Here is a 19746-nt window from a genome sequence, read left to right as displayed (position 1 = left end):
CTTCAGCTAGTGCCCGTGTCCTTGTGTAACCATTGGTACTGTTCCATTTACCAAGAGCAACGACTTGTGCATGGGCGTCAACCTGTCCTCCTGGCCTTGGGGCCACGAGGTTCTTTATGACATGCCACCTATCATGCTCTCGAAACAATCCTAAAGTGGGAACGAGGTTACATCAGGCCAATATCTGGGGCCGAGAGCTGACATGTCAGAGAGTTGGCTAATCTGGTCAAAGGGCTGCTAGGGGCTGCAATCAATTCAAAATTGTCATTGCAAATTGCTCTTCTCTGGCATCCGTGCCTCACCGATTTAGTGTTACTTCACTTCTTTCCGCCTACGAACGTTTAAGGGTTTTTGTGAACTAATAGATACCCAGTCGATGCTGACCAACATTGTCAGTAAGTCTCAGCTCAGCCAAGTCGTCATTATTTCTTCAATGCCGAGCTAGCCACATGGCAATTGCTTTCAAGTGCCGGTGCAAAACCCCACCCTCGAGGTGTTCAACGGTCGCTAGCGAGTGGTAGCAGATGGCCGCAGCCACCACCATCGCCGATCTGTTGGCTCCCAGTACTGTTGCGGACTAGTCTCAAGCATTGTTGCGGCCTAGATCCCTACGGACCCTCCAAACTCTTGAACCAACTGGGCGCCTCTGGCTCCCTTTCAGCACCTCCACCCACGGAACTTCTGTCAAATCGCTAACTCTGTCGACGTCTTCTGGTTCGGCCTCTGACCTATCATCGTCTGTATCCTCATCCGTAACTTCAAGTATTGTATCGTTCCCCTCATCAGCCCCAGCTCTTGCATAGAGATCTTCGGTATAGGCCCAACTTGGGGTATCGAACTTGCCGTGAAGCAGGACAATGTCTCTGCCCTGGGATTTGATACGTTTGAACTCTTCCGCTGGAGTTGGTGTGACAAGCTGCAGGGTATGTGATTTCGTGTCGATACCTCGCAGGAGAACCAACCCAATGGTTCGAGAATATCGGGGGTCCAAAGCAGCGTCATTATAGTTAGGGATGAAAGGAATGCCTTCCGGACTTGTCGATACAATCTGGAGAACCTTGTCTTTACTTACTGCGTCAAGCTTCGTAAGGTTCGATGTTGTATCAGCAGAGGCCTGGTCTTGGGCGAATCCGGAAAATGCTTTCACATCCTCTATCTCAACTGCCGCCAGAACCAGTCCGTTCACTGTATCGGCCAACAACTCCGGAGGACATTGATAGTCATAGGATAACAAGCCGAAGATCCCCCTTTTGGAGGAATACCGTACAAGTAAGGGTGATCTGAAAGAAAGTGGTGATGGGCTCCATTTCAACCTTGGAGTAATATCAGTTTGCTCCGAGGTCGCCAAAGCTAGTTCTTGTAAGTGAAAGTAGGACATGGTCTGCATCGCTCTCAGATGAGCAGCGGTTCTTGATGTAAATTCGGACTGCTGGGATGGTAGTTCTGTAAACGTGGTTTCTGTTGCAGCCCGCAACGCATCTACTGTCTCGGAGGGGCCATCTTCAGACATATATAAGACTTCTTCGGGCTTCATCTTCCTGACCAGGGCAGAGAGAAGATCGAGTCCAGTCCCAAGAATCCACCCTGGTGTATTGATAATGAGAGGAATCCCCGCAAAAATTTTGGTGTATGTGTCAAATAGATCGGCCGCACATGCAAGGTAGAGATCAGGGTCCGATGCTGGAGTTACGGAGGCCATTGAATGGCAACGAACGACGTTCGAGGCAGGGTCTCTGATGCCCGGATGTGTGAATGATGTACCTAGATTCGGCTTCGTCACAAAAACGAGAGATAAAGTCCCCGCTGGTGCATATTCCGGTTGGCCTGGATCTAGGTCCATGACTACAACACCACGGGAGGTCTGACTATGAGATCGACCTGTCAAAAGCATGTTCAGAAACAATCGCGAAAAAGTAGACTTTCCAGTCGATTTTGGGCCGCATATCAACGTTGATAGATACGGTTTCTCTCGACTGGTCGTCACAAGGGATGAAAGCTTCTTATTCCACGCCGCTGGTGGGACTAGATCTTGGATAATGCATTTCTTAGGGGCATCTTCCGACGCGTAGATCTGGAAGACCATTAGTAAATGCTTTCACGGTAGGTAAGGAAACTTACAAATTGAAAAGTTGCTTCTGTATTTGTCTTGGTTGAGTCTCCCTCAGGTGGTTCGTTCCACATTTTTCTGAATAGAGGTGATAAACGGCCCAACTGGCGCAGACCTTGAGCATTTTTATCTGGATGTAGCTCTAGTCTCGTCTGTTCCTTTGTCCGTAACACGGGGACTGCATGGCAGTGAGGGGCATGAACCCATTCAATAGTTTCAGCAGGATAGAGAGTAGCACCAGCCAACACTACCTCACCTTGAATCACTCTAATACCAAAACTTCCAATGATTAGAAATCGCTGTCAAGTCAGTCAATATATTCTGAGAGAGCGAGGCGTGAAGTTTACCTCTTTGTTAGTTAGTCGTAGTTCTACCACACCTCCCGTCTTGACTCGGTGGTTTTGATTAGATAAACGAAATGATGAATACGGTAGGACTCTTTGAACTGTTCCGGGTTCAGGAGTTGTAGATCCCAGTGGCCCACTGAGAAGATGATGAGCGATGTCGAAACTAGTGATGCTGGGTAATATACCTTGCCAATTCATCGCTCTTGGGATGTGCGGCAGGCGATTCAGTTCCACGCTGTGACCGAGGAGTTTTTACTGTACTCTTCTTAGGAGTTGATGAAGTTCTAACTTGACTGGTGCCCTTTTGGAGCGGACTGAAATAGTTGACGTTGCTGGTGGGTGGTTTCTCATCGGGTTCTGAGGATTGTTGCGCGGACGTTGCAGAGGCTGCAGCCTCTCTCCGTCGGGCAGTAAGAGCAGCAATAGCACTCATCGCTTTATTATGTGAGTTAGCAGGATCGAAACACTCAGGGCGAAGAGTAACACTCACGCTTCGGCGCATCTACACCCTCAATTCTTCGTTTTTTGTGAGAGGACATGGCTGATATTGGGTATGGTTAAAGATAATAGTAAGAATTGAATATAATATATCCAAGAAGAGAAAAATAGGATGAACGGTAAATCACTGGACAGTCATTATTCATCCATGGACGTCGCATGCTCCATGCTCAGGGCAAAGGCTAAAACGTCTTGAAGGTGCATACGGTCTTATCGATAAGAAAAAATTATTTCGCGTTACCTGGGTATTCACTTGGCGATTAATGGTATTAAAAGGAATAGTACCAACGACTTATAGACATCTAGAATTTCTTAGCAATTTTACTTTAAGAGTATAAACCTCTGTCTTTACTTTTGCCCAATCAAATTGACTTCGCGTCACCCATCACCGGATACTCTACACGATAGAGGCGCGTCCGCACAGGTAACCCAGGATAACTTAGTGGATTGCCCCACTAGCGCGGCATCTCCAAAATTTATTTTCCAGCAACTTCATCTTCACCTCGATCAACCTCGTCCTGCCAATTGCACCCTCACCACCGAAAAGATTAACAGAAAAATCCGCCCAAGATGGCGCCTAAGGAACCCTTCAAGGTGCACTCCCTCAATAAGCACATAGAGAACACAAAGAAGGGCCTATCGGCTGAAGCGCAATTCAACCGCCGCCCCGGCAACCGTGCTACAACTATCAAGAAAGAGTCGAGCGACCCAAACAACATTTTCGCCAACAACGATGGGGATGACGATGACGAGTCAGGAAGCGGAAGCGACAGCGATAGTAGCAGCGATGGCCCGGCCGACTTTATCTCCAAACTCACCAGTACCACGAAGCCTGCTTCTGCCACTCCACGCCGTCGTAGCAAGGATGATGAAATCGCTGATAGCGATGCCGAGCGCAACGCGTCCAAAAAGAGCACTTCTGTGAAAAAGCATGCTCCTGCCAAGTCGAAGCCTCAATCTTCTAGCGATTCAAGCAGCGAAGACGAGTCTGACGACGAAAAGACCAAAGCAAAGGCTAACGGCACAACTCCTGCAAAAGCGTCCGACAGCACCTCGAGCTCCTCGGAGTCGGGAAGCGACAGTGATAGCGATGAGGAAGACGAGAAGGCAACCACCGCCAAACCATCCACTACAAAACAAGACGATTCTGAGTCCACCAGTGATTCATCTAGCGATGATGAAAGCGAAGAGGAAGCCGATGCCAAGGCCAAACCTGCTGTGAATGGTACGGCTGCTACTACATCGAACACCTCAAGCGAAGATAGCGACAGTGAAAGCGAGGATGAAGAACAGGCTGCGAAACCTGCTGTAAAACCTGCCGCTAAGCCTGTCGCTCCCGAGTCAGACAGTGAAAGCGAGGAGGAGGATTCTGATGACGAGATGGTTGATGAATCCATGCACATTGAGGATCGCGAAGGACAGCTCGCCCTCCCTAACTTCATTGCTCCCGACTTTGTCCTTCGCAAGGGCGATGATGGCACAAACGGCCGCGACGTTGCTGAGATCTGCAACAAGGCGAACCTAGAGGGCAAGCAGTTTTGGTACTTCACAGTTCCTTCCAATGTGCCCATCTCAGTTGTTCAGAATCTCGAAATCCCCATGAACCAGTCACAGTCTACCGATAAGCTGTTTTCTCACAACGGCGAGGACTATGGTGTCTCCTTTGAGAGTATTGCCCCCAAGGGTAATATCCAGATCATGATTCCCTCTGATCGCCCTCAATACCAGCCCAGTAAGCTCCCAATCGTCAGTTTTTTCATGTTTTTCACTAACTTTTAAATCAGCCACCAAGCAGATCGACCAAGTTATGCAGGTCAAGAAGATCACACAACTTGGCTCCACTAACTCTGTCGCTCCTGTTCCCAAGCCAGCCCCTCGTGCTCAGCCCGCTGGTCTCAAGGCTCGATACCAGCCCATTGGGGTCAACGAGCCCATGGGTAGCATCGGTGATGATGAGGACGTAGAGATGGGCGAAGCTCCCGTTTTGTCGACCAAGGCTGCCAAGAAGGAAAAGAAGCGCAAGTCAAAGGAGACTTCTGACAAGAAGCAGAAGAAGGGACTGAACATTCCCGAACCCCCCAGCTCTCGAGCAACCGACGCACCAACTCCTGACGCGCGCAAGAACAAGCGAAAGCTCGCAGCCTCTGAGGATGATGCCGTAGCCGTAGCCGAGCAACTTCAAGAGGAGACTAAGCTTGCAGCGAGCAAGTCCAAGAAGCAAAAGACAAACCGAGCTGGAAGCCCCGACCTGGGCTCTGAGCCAGCGTCTGCAGTCGCAAAGAAGTACACCCCTGTCTTGCCTCCCACAATCCCTACAGCAGGAACCCCTACTCCCAAGTCTGTCTCCACGCCTGTTGCAAGCAGCAAGAAGCAAAAGAAGGTCAAGGAGGCTTCTGTGCCCGCTCCCCGCCAGAGCGTGGTCCCCATACCCTCTATCCCCCACTCCTCGCCTCCCAGGTCCTCTCCTGCGCGCGCTCCTGCCTCACCTAGCCAGGGTAAGGAGAAACGAGCCAAAAAGCGCAAGGATAAGGATGGCAAAAAGACTCCCTCGGGCAAGAAGGAGACCCCTGTAGTCCCCCCTGTGCCTCTGTCTTCCTCGGAATAGCGTTCTGCTGGGAAGAAAAGTCCTCGAAAGGAAAAAGGCAAGGGCAGAGCCAGCAGGAAGTAGTGAAGAGGTCGATATGACAGTATTTCAGAAAGCTGCCTGGGCTATCGATATGTATCGCTGTCTATCGGAAGCAGCATAGACTATATAAGAGCATTATCAGTTCTTGTGAGCAGACATATGGTGTTGGATGCACATAGGAGATGTTGCAATTTTTTTCTTCGCGCATGGCTTGATAGTGCAAGCATTTCGATACCGCGACGAGACAGTTGTCTCTGGATTTCAGCGGCATGGCGTTGGTGGTGCATTTTGGTCGCAAACGGAAAGAAAAAGGGGGTTGAGGTCTCTGAGGATAGTGTAAGAAGGGTGTCGTACGGAGAGGCTCGAAGAAGATCTCCCTTCTCCAAGGATTAACGTGGATCTTTATTAGCTAGGCTTTTGGCATCAGCATCGTTCGATGGAAGGATGTTTGTGTGATCGTGTAGTCAATGTCAGAACAAACAAACCTTAGTTCCGCACTGCATCTTGTGACTATATTAGTTCCTTGCAGAGGTTGTTGCCATTGAGGCTTGACTTGAATTCGATAGTAGATGAGTCCTTACGACGATGCTCATAATCATAACAAGCTTTTGACGAAAATCATGGTCCTCTTCTCACCATCATCCACACCTACCCTGTAGCATTCGAAGGTGGTGAAGCTATCACCACAGACAGACAATACATTGTCACTCGTAAGGTATCTAATAAAAATTGAGTTCGTTTTCTTCGTATTCAACTCAAACCTTCTGCTTAGAGCAGACTTCTGTTTTGACAATATGGGAATGCCAGAATCCCATGAGCACCTATCAGTCAAGCCACCCAGCCACTCTTCTATGTAATCAATCTAGAATACGAAACGATTTATCCCTGCAAAAGGCCATGGAATTCATGGGAAAAGTCAATTCCCCAAAATCTCGAATGACAAGCGGCACAGTCACGTAATTGACGATGTAAGGTTTCTTAGTTTCTGCCTTTGAAATGGACACGCCCCCCCTTCACCAGCCGCCTAGGGTGTCCATGGATGGAATATCACGATGACGTCCGCTATTTAGAGCCTCACGTGCGGCCATATTTTGACGCCATTGCATCTGAAAGATGAAAGTAAGGGCCGTCAATAAATCTGATGGATCCGGAATGATAGGCAATACGAGAGTCAAGTGTACTTGTCACTGAAGTCAGTACCAGATCTGATTCCAGTATTATGATGCATAATTCGGTAGTCAACAAGATACCTGAAAGAGCTGTAGGATCATGTGTGTAGGTTGTAGCTCCAGATCTACGTCAACATTAAAGGCACATAGACTACCTTAAGGTAGTGGTGCGGATTAGACTGTAAGTATACGTCTCTCACCGCCAGCCTCACAGGCTAGACAGGGTATTGAGCTGAGGTCGGGTTCAGTTGACACCGTAGACCAGTTCATGCATTGATGATAAGAGTCGATCGTCGCTGGTTGCGGTCTCTGGCTGTCATTCAAATGTGGGGGCTAGAGATCACGAACGAGGTCATTCGGCCAAAGAACCTCACAGTAATTGGCTACTAACGTTTAAAACATCTCAAGTAACCCTGGGATAGCGTCCTGGAACAACAGTGTATAACAACCTGAGTTTGCTCGAATCTGGCAAACTCGAGTCAAACCGATCATTGAGGAATGCTATGTCTCACTTCCTGTCCTCGCACCATTTGTTACATCTTTCGAACACCAATGTGTTACAAAACGTTGAAGACGACATGACGCATCACTGAACATGCCACTTAATGGCAGAAATGCGGACAAGGTGTATGTATGTCACACAGCAGAAAGCCGGGGATATCCATTAACCACGTGCATTGCACGAGATCTTTGAAGTACGACCAGAGAAAGAATATGGTCTGATAAAGTTGAGCTAAAGCTTGAAGGAACCGTACATGGGCACTTGGAAAGATTCGGACAACGGGAATCTATCCGTAGATGCAGTGATCAATCATATCAGGAGACCGACCGGCAATACGCATTCGATAATCGTCCTATGCCAATATCGGTCGGCATTCTCCTGGACCCCGAGTGCAAACACCGGCCGAAAACTACCGACCCCGGGTCCGTGACTGAAGAGTTTGTTAATTTTTTCTTTCTTTTTTCCCCATCCGTCAGTGGGCCGAGACCCGACTTCTGAACGGACATTGCCCCAAATTAGTGAGTGATTAAAAAGAAAAACCTCAAAAATCGGCCGAGTTAATAAACCAAAGACGGAAAGCAAAGTTCGATGGACCTGGTTTAGGTGGGACCACGGCGGACTTCGCAAAGATTAAACCCGCTGTGGGAACTAAGGTAATCGGTCGTCATGATAGATTTTTGGGGGTTCAAGAACGAAAATTTCGTTTAACTGTACTTTGTCTCACTTAGACTTCAGCCCAAGTACAGTACGGAAGAGAGGATCATGACAATTAGGTTGACAGTATCCTCGATGCCATGCTACCTATTATGGCGGCTCGCTCGGATACTGTCGCATTGACCGCCTCTGTATTGGGCTCCCAAACCAGGCTTTTATTAGTATCAGGATACCTGATCCATGATATACCTTTGAGTTGTCGCTCACGAGGGCATGGATCTGGAGCTAGAGTAGCAGTCATCACTGCTTGCCCAGTAAGAATCAACCATGATGCATTTCTGATTGGGCATTAGTTTCTGTTGGCGTGTGCTTGCATACCGCGTTGGTCTTTCATGTCCTGTAGGTAGGGTGAGAGGCATGCAACAGTATTCAGCAGTCATCATCCATGTGTTCAGACAATGCGGTCTGGACCAGCGTTTCCCAACCAGACACGTACTGCACATCCTCGCTTCTGGTCAGACATTCAAGCATCAGCAAGAAGACCAAAGCTGATGAGCTTAGAACAAGCCTGTAAACTGAAGCTCAGCATGTGCTTATCATGAAGCGTCAGACACTAATAGCATATTGAGTAACAGCCGAGGCCAATACTGTGCCCAAACGATGCTATTAGTCCAACCGGCATGATGTGTTTCTTGCCTTCTCTGATTAACATATTCGTCTGCAATATTAAGCATGATATCCAAGAAACTTAGAACTACCTTCGAGATTGGGTTGAAAGTTGAAACTACCTAATCCATCCCATCCCATTTTCAATTGACTAGCGTATCGCAAGTGGTGTCTCGTGCGCATAGGGGACCCTTGACGATCTCCTGAACTTGGGCCAGTCCGCCTCAATTCGACCTTGGCTTTTGCAGCTGCGGTATGGGTGTTTCAATCAAGTTGAATCCGTGCACGGGCGGCTGAATCAACAACGTGTTAAAGAGATTGCAAGGCAATGGCAAATATATACTGATCAGGTTGTTTATCAGTAAGATCATGCGCTGCGACAAGACACCAATCAACCCGTTCTATCCAAGGGACTGGATGAGTTTCGTATCCCTGTTCGTCGAGACCCTCCCAATCTCTCTCAGACCCAGAGCCTCCACTGCTCGCTCTGCTTATTCTCTTCCGTCCCGAATGGAGGATCCACGCTATCCACGTTCAATTTCCTTGCATTATGGCCTCGCGCCTCGTCTCACCTCGGGGCGCGCGCCTCACGCATGGACAAATAAGACCCGAGCGACCGTTAAGAGCCTCCATTGGATTTTTCCCCCCTCAGTGTTGCACGGCACATCGAAAACTCCGCGTCGGAGTCGGAGCGAATAAACTCTTGAGTTTAGTTAATAACTTATTTCCCCTTCTCTAGCAGGACGTCACCGTCTCATGACGATGAGGCTTGCCGCGCTAAATTGGTCTAATTGATTATTGATTCGCTCAATGGCCACAAACGGTTTCCTTTGTGTAAACCCTCAACGAGAACCCATCTTCCGCTACATCCGAGTAAACGTCGAGATGCAGCAAGATGACAAGGGAAAAGTGTAGGTGTTTCGTGGGGTTACTATAACCCTTGTCGTGTGTATGTCTCCCGAGTGACGGGATGGGCTGCGCGCGCCTATGTCCTATGAAATGGACTAGGTTTCTGAAGCTGACCCTTGAACTTGGAGCGCCTGAAGTTGTGAACACTTGAACCGTTACACGGAGAGCCATCAAGAGTCTCATCATCAGCAGGGCTGAGTCTAAAGTTGGTAATCGGAAGCTGTCGAACAACTAAATCACGAGTATGGATGGCTATTTCATTTCGGAATGAAGTCAGGTCTTTTGGACCGACAAGTAATATCAATTGGCTGCTTGGATGACTCTGGCAACTACACAGCAACATATCTTGTGCTGACAGTCCAGAGGTTGGCGATAGTTAATGGCTTAACGCTAACATGAGTTAGAGCACGCCGTTGCCGCAGCTCGAATGTTATTAGCATTCAGACTTGCAACGTTGATCATCTGAAACAGTAAAGGTATCCGTGTCTTTCAGCGTAATCTGTGTTAACATGATACTTGTATCACAACATGAGGAACTTTGAGCTTGAAGGCAACAGCTCAAGGTTGTTAATGAAAGACAGGTGTGAGTAAGCATGGGCTGGATTATTCCTTCCTGGCGCCTGGCTGCATGGAAAGCCTCGACGGACAGCCACGGATGGTAAGCATCTTCCATGGAGGAAGCAGCGGAATTGGAGAAGGTACATCGGTCGCGAGTACCTGCTGAACGCACATCATTTTTTTCGCTTCCTGCCTTTGAATGCGACGAAAAAAGATGCAGTGGCCCCAGCTCCTTGTTAGCGTCAAAAGAAAGAGCTGATCCTTGTCTTTGATATCACTTCTCAATGGTTCGTTGTTCATCATCCATCTCGGTTTGCGGCCTGTGAAACTTTGCCGTGGGGCTCTTGTGCAACGTATTTTTCAGAAAGGAGCATCGTTTTTTGCTCAACTCGCTGATTGATTATCGATATATTGGGCTAGCTTTTGTTTATTAAGGGGTTTGCAAACAATCAAAGCTTTATTCCCTTGGCTGAGGAGCCGGTGCATGAATGACAAAGCTCGCAACAAGACCCAGGCGAGTATGAGCTGCAGGAAGTTTCCTCGCGTGCGCAAATTGATTATGACCTCAGCGGAAGCGTCCCCTTGAGGATATCCCTGGGTCGCTTCCATGTTTCGACTGCAAGCAGCACACAGGCTTTCTCGACGCTTAATTGCAACCTTGTACGTACCTTATGTTACTGCCAACACATGGACATGAGCTGTTCAATTTAACAAATCAACAGTTAAATGTCACGTTAGATTGAGCCAGTGATCGTCATAATCATATCTTACAACCTACAACCGCGGCTGGTTGCTGAGCACGCGGACTCGCCAACCTAGACTCCCGTTCAGGTCTGATTGGTTTAGCCTGTCCCCATAATCGAATCTAGGCAGTCTTCCAGGCGCATGTCACTGTGCCACAGTCATGACGCTGCGATCAGAACAAAGAGTCTCTCCGTTCAGTCAGAATGCCTAGGCTGTGTATGAAGCCAAGTGACACCGTCTGGGAACCGTTTCTGATGGTGACGTTTTCTTAAGAATCAGCCACCATCATTGACCACGGACCCTGATCAATGACAGAAAACAAAGATGCAATGAAGGAGTGGGTCTTTGTATTGATCAAGCCACTCAAAGACTCGTCATGAACTTGGATTGTTCTTGTCTCGTTTCGTCTTGTCTTGTCGTCAGCGCAGTGCAGTGCATTCTAGCACATGGGATCATGGGTCTCGCTGAGGTCAGAAAGCGAAAAGAGTCGTGCTGGCTGTGTGTGTGCATCCACGTCGGTAGATCACCCTTCCAATCTCATTCGTTCCAGATGGTGATGTGATAAAGTCGGAGTCGGAACCTCGGAGTCCATGGAGCTTGGCGAGCCTCCGACGCCGACTGAAAGGGTGCTCAGTTAGTTTGAACGGGAAATTCATTGGACTTCAAACAATGTGGACTTGTCTGGAAGACTTGTTCGCTTGCGTTGGCAAGGTGCCGGCCATTAACGTTCTCAGTCAATCGTTGCCCAGCAGCTATGCCAAAGCTGAAATGATGTACTACGTGCAGTGCTTTCTGGATCACCATGGGCTGCCTCCCGTTCCTGCATTGTGAGTGGCCATATCAAATGACTGACAGGTCAAGGAGATGCTCTGCGGCTCATTTCACTTTATTCATCGAGGCTCAGTTCCAAGACTGCCACGTCGACCTTGTAGGCTTGTCTGGACTGGTAGTAGGTAATCTCATCTCCCCCTCAGTTTAAAACGTGGTCGGTAAAGTTTTGGCGATACAATACGCGGAAAGCAAGTAAGCGTTATTTGACAGGGCAATTCTCACGCGACTCAGCCCGCCTATCAGGCTTGGCAGCGGCTTCGAAGGAAATTACGGTAATACGCCTTGATTCGGGTTGCCGCAAACCCCCGTTCCTCCGCGATGTCCGGCCAGTGTGCTATGTCAGCAACTTTGTTTTTATCGGCTTGATTGATTGGCTTCACAGTGACAAAAGAGCTCCGTCTCAGCGTCAGAGCAGAGCTGATTAGGCTTAGGCGCTGGCTCCAGTGCAATCTCCAGGCGACCCTGGTGCCATCCATGCACAACGCCCCGCTGAGGCTTGTTGACTGGCCGGTACCCCAAACCCTTGTATCCATAACTCCTCCCGCAGCATCCGGACTCATTTGAGATGAGGACGAGGAAAATCCTGCGGTGCGGGCCCCCTTGAATGAAGCTAATGTCAGTGGAGTGTGATGGGGACAGTAGCTTAGCGCCCACTGGAATCCTGCGCGACGCGCCCTGTTGAATTTGTGCTCTTTAGCGGACTGCGGTTGCAAAATCAGCTGTAAAGACCTTGATTTTTCAGCGCTTCTAGTGGCCAGCTGCTCTGGTACACGCCCCTGGTGCATCACTTTCCTGCACCTCGTCATCATACTCGATCCCTCTCTCCTCCACTCCCTCCACTTTCTTCATATTACTACTCCCATTTCCTCACCTCCATCTTCTTCTTCCCTCCCTTTCTCTCTCTCTTCGATCCTCGGCTTAGCTTCGTCTTAGATTCGCACCTTGTTAAAGCATTTATCTTCCTCCGTCACGACTTCAGGTTCTAGCCTCACATTTTCTTTGTGTGGCGTCCCTGTCGCGTGCTGCCTCCCTTCTCTGCGACTCGACAACCATCGCTCTAGACGGCCATCCCGACGATTCCGACCATCGTGGTATGCGTGCAAGTCAAGTAAATAGGTCAACTTGGATATGAGGTAGTTTTTGGGTATTCATATTGGGTTACCGACTACGCGTTACGAATTTCTTCGAAAATTATCTTGCGATACGCTACAAATAATCAACACGCCCCCTTTCGAGTCACCGTTCTGTCGATCCAAACAACTTTCTCGACCTTCACCATGAATGATTTCTCCGCCACCCTTTCAGGGAAGCCCAAGCTTCAGCTTCTTTGGCCTGAACATGTTAATCTGCCATTCCTCAACACTGTTCCTCACAGATATCGAATTGGCCGCCGACGCACCAAATCAAAATCCAGACCTGGCAATGAGGAGATCACCAGTCTCAAAACCTCTTTCAACGCCTGGGATGGTGTTCGTGATCTTCAGAAGCATCATTGGAGGACGTCAGATCTCCAATATGCGGTCGTTGGTCTCCTAATTCTCTTTTCCTTCTGGATTGCTCCCCCGGCTCCTGGTGTCAAGCTCCTAGCTATCATTGGCAGCGTCTGGGTTCTGCTTATGCCTGCCACCCGTCAATTCTTCTTGCCATCAGTGACAATCTGGACCTGGCTCTTGTATTTCTTTTGTAGTCGGTATGTGTTGACTTCAGAGGTCAAAATTTTCGCCTGCTAACATTTTTCAGATTTATCCCCAATGAGTACCGGCCTCATATTTGGGTCCGCGTGCTACCCGCCCTCGAGAACGTCTTGTACGGTGCCAATCTGTCGAGCATTCTCTCCGCCCACCAACACTCGGTCCTCGATATTCTTGCCTGGATTCCCTACGGCTTGTGCCATTTTGGTGCTCCTGTAGTCTGCGCCCTGCTCATGTTCGTCTTTGCTGCCCCTGGCACGGCCCCTGTCTGGGCTCGCACCTTCGGTTGGATGAGCATTTTAGGTGTCACCATTCAGCTTCTCTTCCCCTGTGCGCCACCTTGGTACGAGATGGAGCATGGTCTTGAACCTGCTGCCTACGGCATGCCTGGGTCTCCTGCTGGACTCGCTCGTATCGACGCCATTTTCGGTATCGACCTCTACACAACTAATTTCAGCACAGCGCCTGTCCCCTTCGGTGCTTTCCCCTCGCTCCACGCCGCGAACGCCGTGCTCGAGGCTCTTTTCATGTCTCACTGCTTCCCCCAATTCCGAACTTACTTCATCATGTACGCTGGGTGGGTCTGCTGGGCCACCATGTACCTCAGCCACCATTATGCAATTGATCTGGTGGTCGGTGGCTTGATTGCGTCTTGCTTTTTCTACGCAGCAAAGGCCCGATGGTTGCCCCGACGACAGGAGGGAAAGATTACGCGATGGGAATACGAGTACGTGGAGTATGGCGACCGTAACGCCATTTCTGACGAGGAGTATGGCGAGTACTTTGGTATGGGTCTGCTTGGACGTCCTCGCGCCGACTCTAGCGATGGCTGGACTGTTGCCAGCTCTAGCTGCAGCTCCAGTAGCGGAACCCTAAGCCCAACTCTATCCGAGGAAGCCCTTCCCGGAATGCTTATGGATATGGACAACAACGGACAGCTCTGGGACGGCCACGCTCCCGCTCGAGATGTGGAGTTGAGTGAAGTTGTGGTGGTGCGGTAATCGGCACGACTGAGTAATAACACTACCCCCGGAAACTCATCCCACACCGGGGAAACGAAGCGAATGTTGGGATTTTACGATTTTAATGCCCCGAACCCTTTTTAATCTTCGACCTTATACTTTTTTGATAACATCTTTGGCATTCATCGGCACAGCGAAATGGCGCAACACGGTGCTTTACTACGGCAGATGCTGGATTCTGACGCAGGGCCGTCAGGGCCAGACGGGAAACTGTAATAATGGGTTCAAGGGGCTAATGTGTCCCGTTCTAATGTATACCCTGCGGAAGGACAAAACCGAAACTGAATAGAGTAATGTATACAACCAGAGGAAGTTTAATTCGTGCATGGACATGAGACGACGTCATGTCATGCACCGATACGCTCGCTAGAGAGCCTGGACGACGACTCGAGAGGGACATGCTTTGTGATAAGCCCCCCTACTCATGATGAGGAGGAGAGATGAAGGACAATTGGCTCATAGCCGAATCCTGGATGATCCTGGAGAGCAAAAGCCAGGAGGCGCAAGGAGGTGGGCTGACTTTGGTGGAAAGGAAAAGGAATACCAAAGATACCATTCGCTAGATATTAGCAGTTAGAAGAATTGACAGCATATTGTCTCTGTCACACCCTGTCTCCTCAACGTGAAAGTTCTTGTAAATCTTCATCCTACTCGCTATATACCAATATCCAGCTCGACCTTGGCTGTCAAGGTTTTGTTCACTGTTTTTTGTTTATACAGAGTTGTAGTTGGCACGCGATCAGGTGGACCCGTTCATGATATCGAAATCTCAACATGCCGATCTTCATCTAGCCCAAGAACTTCCTCCGACTTCTGTCCAGCGGCATTATAAACGCCAAGCCTGCACGGCACTCCTAAGACTCTTGGCATTCACAAGCGCTGCGTCTTAAATTCGCTTTGTCATGATACCGGAAGTCTCAGTGTCAATATGTTGTTCTGGTGTTGTAGGTTGAACGCAAATATCTGTAGTTTAAGTTGTACAAACATGTGATTTGAAACTCTCGATCTCTGTTCAAATTCCCAGGGGACGGTTTTCAGCCTCGAACTACTTCACTTATGCCCTTGGATAAGGGTACGTGGTAAAGGCGCTCCTCCACATATTATCAGTGACAAGACACTCTGGCATATGACAAATGGTTCAGGTCACAAGTTATCATATAGCCCTACTCTGTCTGATACCTGATCATATCCACACGCGAGAGTCACTCAGGGTATGTACTCAAGATTGAGGGGATTAAAAGAGTTTACATATGAGTCCACACGAGCCGTAGCGATCCATCAGTCAGAAACACAACTACAGGCAAATAACACGAGCAGTGATAACGAGCAGAGGAGGCAATAAACTACAAACCGATTGAGCCCTTATTCGGTGCGAACCTTGTGCTTTATTTCTGACCTGAGCCTCGAAGTCACTGGTATCTCTAACAAAGCATCTCGAAAACGAGACCTCACAAAGGGCGTTGCAAATACTAAGATCATACTTGAAACACAAAGGGAAATGTAAAGAAAATAGGATAAACCGATTCTTCCTCCCTGTCGCTGCAACGGCGTGCCTGCGGTCCGTTCTTGAAAATACATGTACCCAAATCGCTGTTGGTCCTCGCTCTCCTTGTTGCACATGCGCATATGCCAGCACATCGTCCTTGTTCTTCGCCCGCTTCATAACGCCAATGCGGGTTTGCAGAATTTCCTCCTCATCACGTTCAACCATCATTCTTCTAACACGTATTCGTCTCACCATAGCTTCCCTCTGATATATCAACTCCGCAGATCTCAGAATAACTCAGACACATCGCCCCCATTCTGGCTCTACCTCTTCGACGCAGGCGCACTCCAAAGTCCCTTGGATGTCTCGATGACTCTATTTCCGTTGTTTCCAGGCTGCAATGAGGATGGGACGTTGGATGTTGATGTGTTGCCCATAACCACGTCCGTCTCTGTCTGAGTTCCATATCCACTATCCTTAGGTTGGTTGCTACCCATTGAGATGGCACTATCTCCTTTCTTGTTGGTAGGCGGCTGTTGGGGCTGCTGTCGCGCAGCGCCGCGGCTGGGTTCCTTTGAGCGAGCCCCATCCATCATCCCATTTTGAGCCTCACGCAGCTTATTGATAGCACGAACAGTATCAATGGCTGCATGTAGAGTTCGGCGAGCGTTGAAGTTCTTCTTGATGTTAGGCAGAAGGTTCTGGCTCTCGCCCTCCGCATTGATAAAGCCAGCAACGAATGGATGCTGGAGAGCCTCATGGGCAGTGATACGCTTAGTAGAATCGATAGTCAAGCAGCGTTGGATAAAGTCCTTAGCATGGCTGGAAACGCCGCGCCAGTATTCAATAGGGGTGAAGCTATAATCTGCGTTGAGGATGGCCTGCATCTCTTCGAAGTCAGAGTCGCGGTCGAAAGGAGTATAACCGCAAAGTAGGAAGTAAGTGATGACGCCGAGTGCCCAGAGATCTACAGGCTTGCCATGGCCTGTCTTCTTGAAGATTTCGGGAGCCATGTATCCAGGAGTACCACAGGTCGTAGTCAGAACGTGGAACTGTTCCTCATCCATAATTCGAGAAAGTCCAAAGTCTGCAATGAGCAAGTCTGCGTTGTCCTCGGGGGTTCGGAAGAGTAGATTTTCAGGCTTCAAGTCGCGATGGACGATACCGTGGTCATGCAGGTAAGCGACAGCTGACAGTGTAGCGCGAACCAAGTCGGCGGCGTCTGACTCAAAATAGGAGCCCTTTCGGCAAATTCGATCGAAAAGCTCACCGCCTAGTGCAAGATCGGTGACGAGGTAGAGATTGTTCATGGTCTCGAAGTAGTCGACAAGAGTAAGGATGTTTTGATGGCCCATGGAGACCTTCTTAAGGACGGCGATTTCGTTGCGAACCTATCATTGCGCATAACGTATCAGAAAAGTACAACGGAGTAGAGGAATGTTCCTGTAATTTCAGGGGACAATAGAGTAATTCGCACCATGTGTTCGCGACCAGCCATGAGCCGCTTATTGATGACCTTGGCAGCATAGTAACGACCAGTGTCTATGTGTACACATTCTTTGACGACGGAGTATGAGCCAGCTCCCAGTGTCTTGCCAACCTTGTATCTACAAGGCTGGACTTGAGGTTGTTGGCGAGCTGCAGAGTCCATTGCAAGACTGTGACGTTGAAGCTGGGGGAGATGTCGGAGCAGAGAGTTGATAAGAAGATCGCGATGCCCCGCAGAGCGTTCAGATGCGAACAGAGGGGGTGACTGTCGCGCGGTGTCGCGATGAAGTATGAGATATGATAGGATTGTCTGGTTCAGAGGATCGGATGCCTATTGTTGAAGGGAGAAACACAGGAATCGAGAGCAACTCAGGTGAAGAGAGTAGATATCAGCGGTCGAGATGGCGATGCTGATGGGCTGAAGTGAAGAAGGGGTTTGGTTGGGTTGGTCAGAAGGGTCGGGCCTAAGAGGTGGGGTCGTGTCAGATAAAGTCTAGCTGAAATATGGGTAAGATAATGACAATAGACAATAATGCTCAAGGCGTTTTAGTTTTGGACCCTTAATACGAGAAGAATTGGTGCCCGACCCTGATTATGATTGTGAATGCCAGGCAGACTTCAAACTGGCCATCAAATGTCTATCCGTATCCCTATTCAGTGGTGGCATGCCTTACATTCACCTACCAATGCATAAAAGGAGGTATAACAGTTAATGATGATCCTTACCTATCAATGGCGCGGAGTGACAATGACGATATTTCGCCCTTGAACGCATCATACTCGGGCTTCATATTCCCTGAGGAAAATCATGCTGATGGAATCAATAAGTCATGCTCTGTTTTTGTCCGGTCTCATTTCATTCATTCTGCTGATACCGAAGCGCAGTAGTCACCTGCTGAGGAACCTTGGACCATCTACCGCAATTGTTTGCTTTCTAAGTCAAATAGTGACAGATTCCTTTCTTTTAATTTGTGCGGACAATTTTGGCTTTCACTATTGAAACTTTAGTACTACTCTGTAACATCCATAAAAGCATTAGGTTTCTTTCGAATGAGTATTCAGAGGTTGTATCGAGGTCCGTACTCAGTTATATATACCTTTTTGCGTAAAGTATATATATTTTTATATGGCCATCAAATTAATACTGCTGACTTAATCTTGCTTTATTCAACCATTTGTTTGCTCAATCAGAAGGGCCTCTCCGTGATTGTTTCTTTGCGCTTGTAAACTTCTTTTGTTTTATCCTCGTCTCATGGAATCTTTTGCCACTATTTGACGTTAGCGATGGTTTTCAATTAAGATATCAACTAACATCTCCTCGTGTTTCTTCTTCTTTTCTGCGCTTGTCTCAGCAGGTATCGCATCTTTGTAGATACTTGTTACCTCCCCAACAAGCTTTCTTCTGTTGTCTTCCGCATTCGCATCCCGTGACCGTGAATCTTGCGCTTGAAAAGTCAAAGAGTCATTGGTTGCTGTGTAGTATCTGGACTTGCGAATGCCGGGATGTAAGGATTTGGGGAGTACTGACAGCAATTGTCCCACTGGATATGCTGTGATTGCTTTTGTTTCAGTCCTTTCACCTGTGAGTGCTAAAGACTTGCTTGAATGTAATTACGTGCATACTTATTGACATGTTGGCCCCCTGGTCCATTCGAGCGGGCGTATGTAGTATTTCCTTTCGGTAGTTGGGTTGGGTTGAAAGATTGAAACCACGAGCGAGCTTCAGAAAGAGCTTCTTGATCTAACCCAGTGTCGAAAGCCTGATATCTCTTGAACCGAGGCGCAAATGGAGGAGTTGTCAGATATGCCGGAACGATTCGCAGACAAGGCGCCAGGGCAAATTGTCGCTGAAGCATGGTGAAGTATAACAATTGACTGATCTGTGTGTTACATGGAATAGCCAGCAATAAAGAACATTTTTGTTTGTCAAATCTTCTGAGCTCAATGTCTCATATATCACTTGAAGTTGGGGTCTTCAAACTCTTGGCCTTCGCCTGATGCTTGTCTGTGGCTGAGATCTTGGATGTGAGCCAAACACAAATGACCTGCTGACCGCCTTGCCAATTCTGGACTAGTTTGCTGTTAGCTGCGGTTCACGCCTGCGCCCGATCAGCCTCAATTAGGACCCCGAAACCCATGGGGCCTTTCACCTCTGACTTGCCCTGCCAGGCCTGCCTTACCTTACCTCACTTACCTAACCTAATTGACCTACCTCACCTTTTCAACCTTCATCTGCTCATTTCCCTCAACCTGCGACACATCATCGACTTAGCTCGTACCGCCATCTTCAATGCTCTTGGTGTCGCGACTACCTAGATTCTCTCTTTAGTCCATCTTCCTTTGCTCTCACGTGCCTGTGCCCGAGCCCCAGTCTTCTGGAGAACTCAACTCATTTGGCGCGATTAGCCAAGCTCCGACGTCGCATAACCCTCTACCCGACTGCCTCCC

The 19746-nt window shown here is 48.7% G+C and overlaps 6 protein-coding genes across 6 annotated transcripts; 2 read left to right on the top strand and 4 right to left on the bottom strand.

Moving 5' to 3' along the window:
- Window positions 1-583: 583 nt before the first annotated feature.
- BKA55DRAFT_498488 (uncharacterized protein) lies at window positions 584-2993 on the bottom strand (the record flags this gene model as incomplete). Its single annotated transcript, XM_046186554.1, has 5 exons — window positions 584-2071; window positions 2119-2406; window positions 2455-2590; window positions 2640-2889; window positions 2945-2993. The coding sequence occupies 5 exons, from the start codon at window positions 2991-2993 to the stop codon at window positions 584-586; spliced, it is 2211 nt and encodes a 736-aa protein (XP_046056524.1).
- Window positions 2994-3522: 529 nt separating this feature from the next.
- On the top strand, window positions 3523-5557 carry BKA55DRAFT_682835 (DNA-directed RNA polymerase I subunit RPA34.5-domain-containing protein; the record flags this gene model as incomplete). Its single annotated transcript, XM_046198410.1, has 2 exons — window positions 3523-4684; window positions 4737-5557. 2 exons carry the CDS (start codon window positions 3523-3525, stop codon window positions 5555-5557), a joined length of 1983 nt encoding a protein of 660 aa, XP_046056523.1.
- A 3765-nt stretch (window positions 5558-9322) lies between these two features.
- Window positions 9323-9872, bottom strand: BKA55DRAFT_21462 (uncharacterized protein). The gene has a single exon (XM_046185182.1). It carries the CDS (start codon window positions 9662-9664, stop codon window positions 9377-9379), a length of 288 nt encoding a protein of 95 aa, XP_046056522.1. The 5' UTR covers window positions 9665-9872; the 3' UTR covers window positions 9323-9376.
- Window positions 9873-12888: 3016 nt separating this feature from the next.
- Window positions 12889-14303, top strand: BKA55DRAFT_497175 (uncharacterized protein; the record flags this gene model as incomplete). Its single annotated transcript, XM_046186442.1, has 2 exons — window positions 12889-13301; window positions 13352-14303. The coding sequence occupies 2 exons, from the start codon at window positions 12889-12891 to the stop codon at window positions 14301-14303; spliced, it is 1365 nt and encodes a 454-aa protein (XP_046056521.1).
- A 1830-nt stretch (window positions 14304-16133) lies between these two features.
- On the bottom strand, window positions 16134-17461 carry BKA55DRAFT_682833 (kinase-like domain-containing protein; the record flags this gene model as incomplete). Its single annotated transcript, XM_046198409.1, has 2 exons — window positions 16134-17201; window positions 17288-17461. 2 exons carry the CDS (start codon window positions 17459-17461, stop codon window positions 16134-16136), a joined length of 1242 nt encoding a protein of 413 aa, XP_046056520.1.
- A 1020-nt stretch (window positions 17462-18481) lies between these two features.
- Window positions 18482-19154, bottom strand: BKA55DRAFT_532388 (uncharacterized protein; the record flags this gene model as incomplete). The annotated part of the gene is made up of 3 exons (XM_046189331.1): window positions 18482-18566; window positions 18611-18871; window positions 18922-19154. 3 exons carry the CDS (start codon window positions 19152-19154, stop codon window positions 18482-18484), a joined length of 579 nt encoding a protein of 192 aa, XP_046056519.1.
- Window positions 19155-19746: the final 592 nt, after the last annotated feature.

Source organism: Fusarium redolens, assembly GCF_020744475.1.
Source record: "Fusarium redolens strain MPI-CAGE-AT-0023 chromosome Unknown BKA55scaffold_1, whole genome shotgun sequence".
Taxonomy (NCBI): domain Eukaryota; kingdom Fungi; phylum Ascomycota; class Sordariomycetes; order Hypocreales; family Nectriaceae; genus Fusarium; species Fusarium redolens.
The sequence above is the reverse complement of the archived record's forward strand: the minus strand, read 5'-3'. Positions and strand labels throughout refer to the sequence as shown.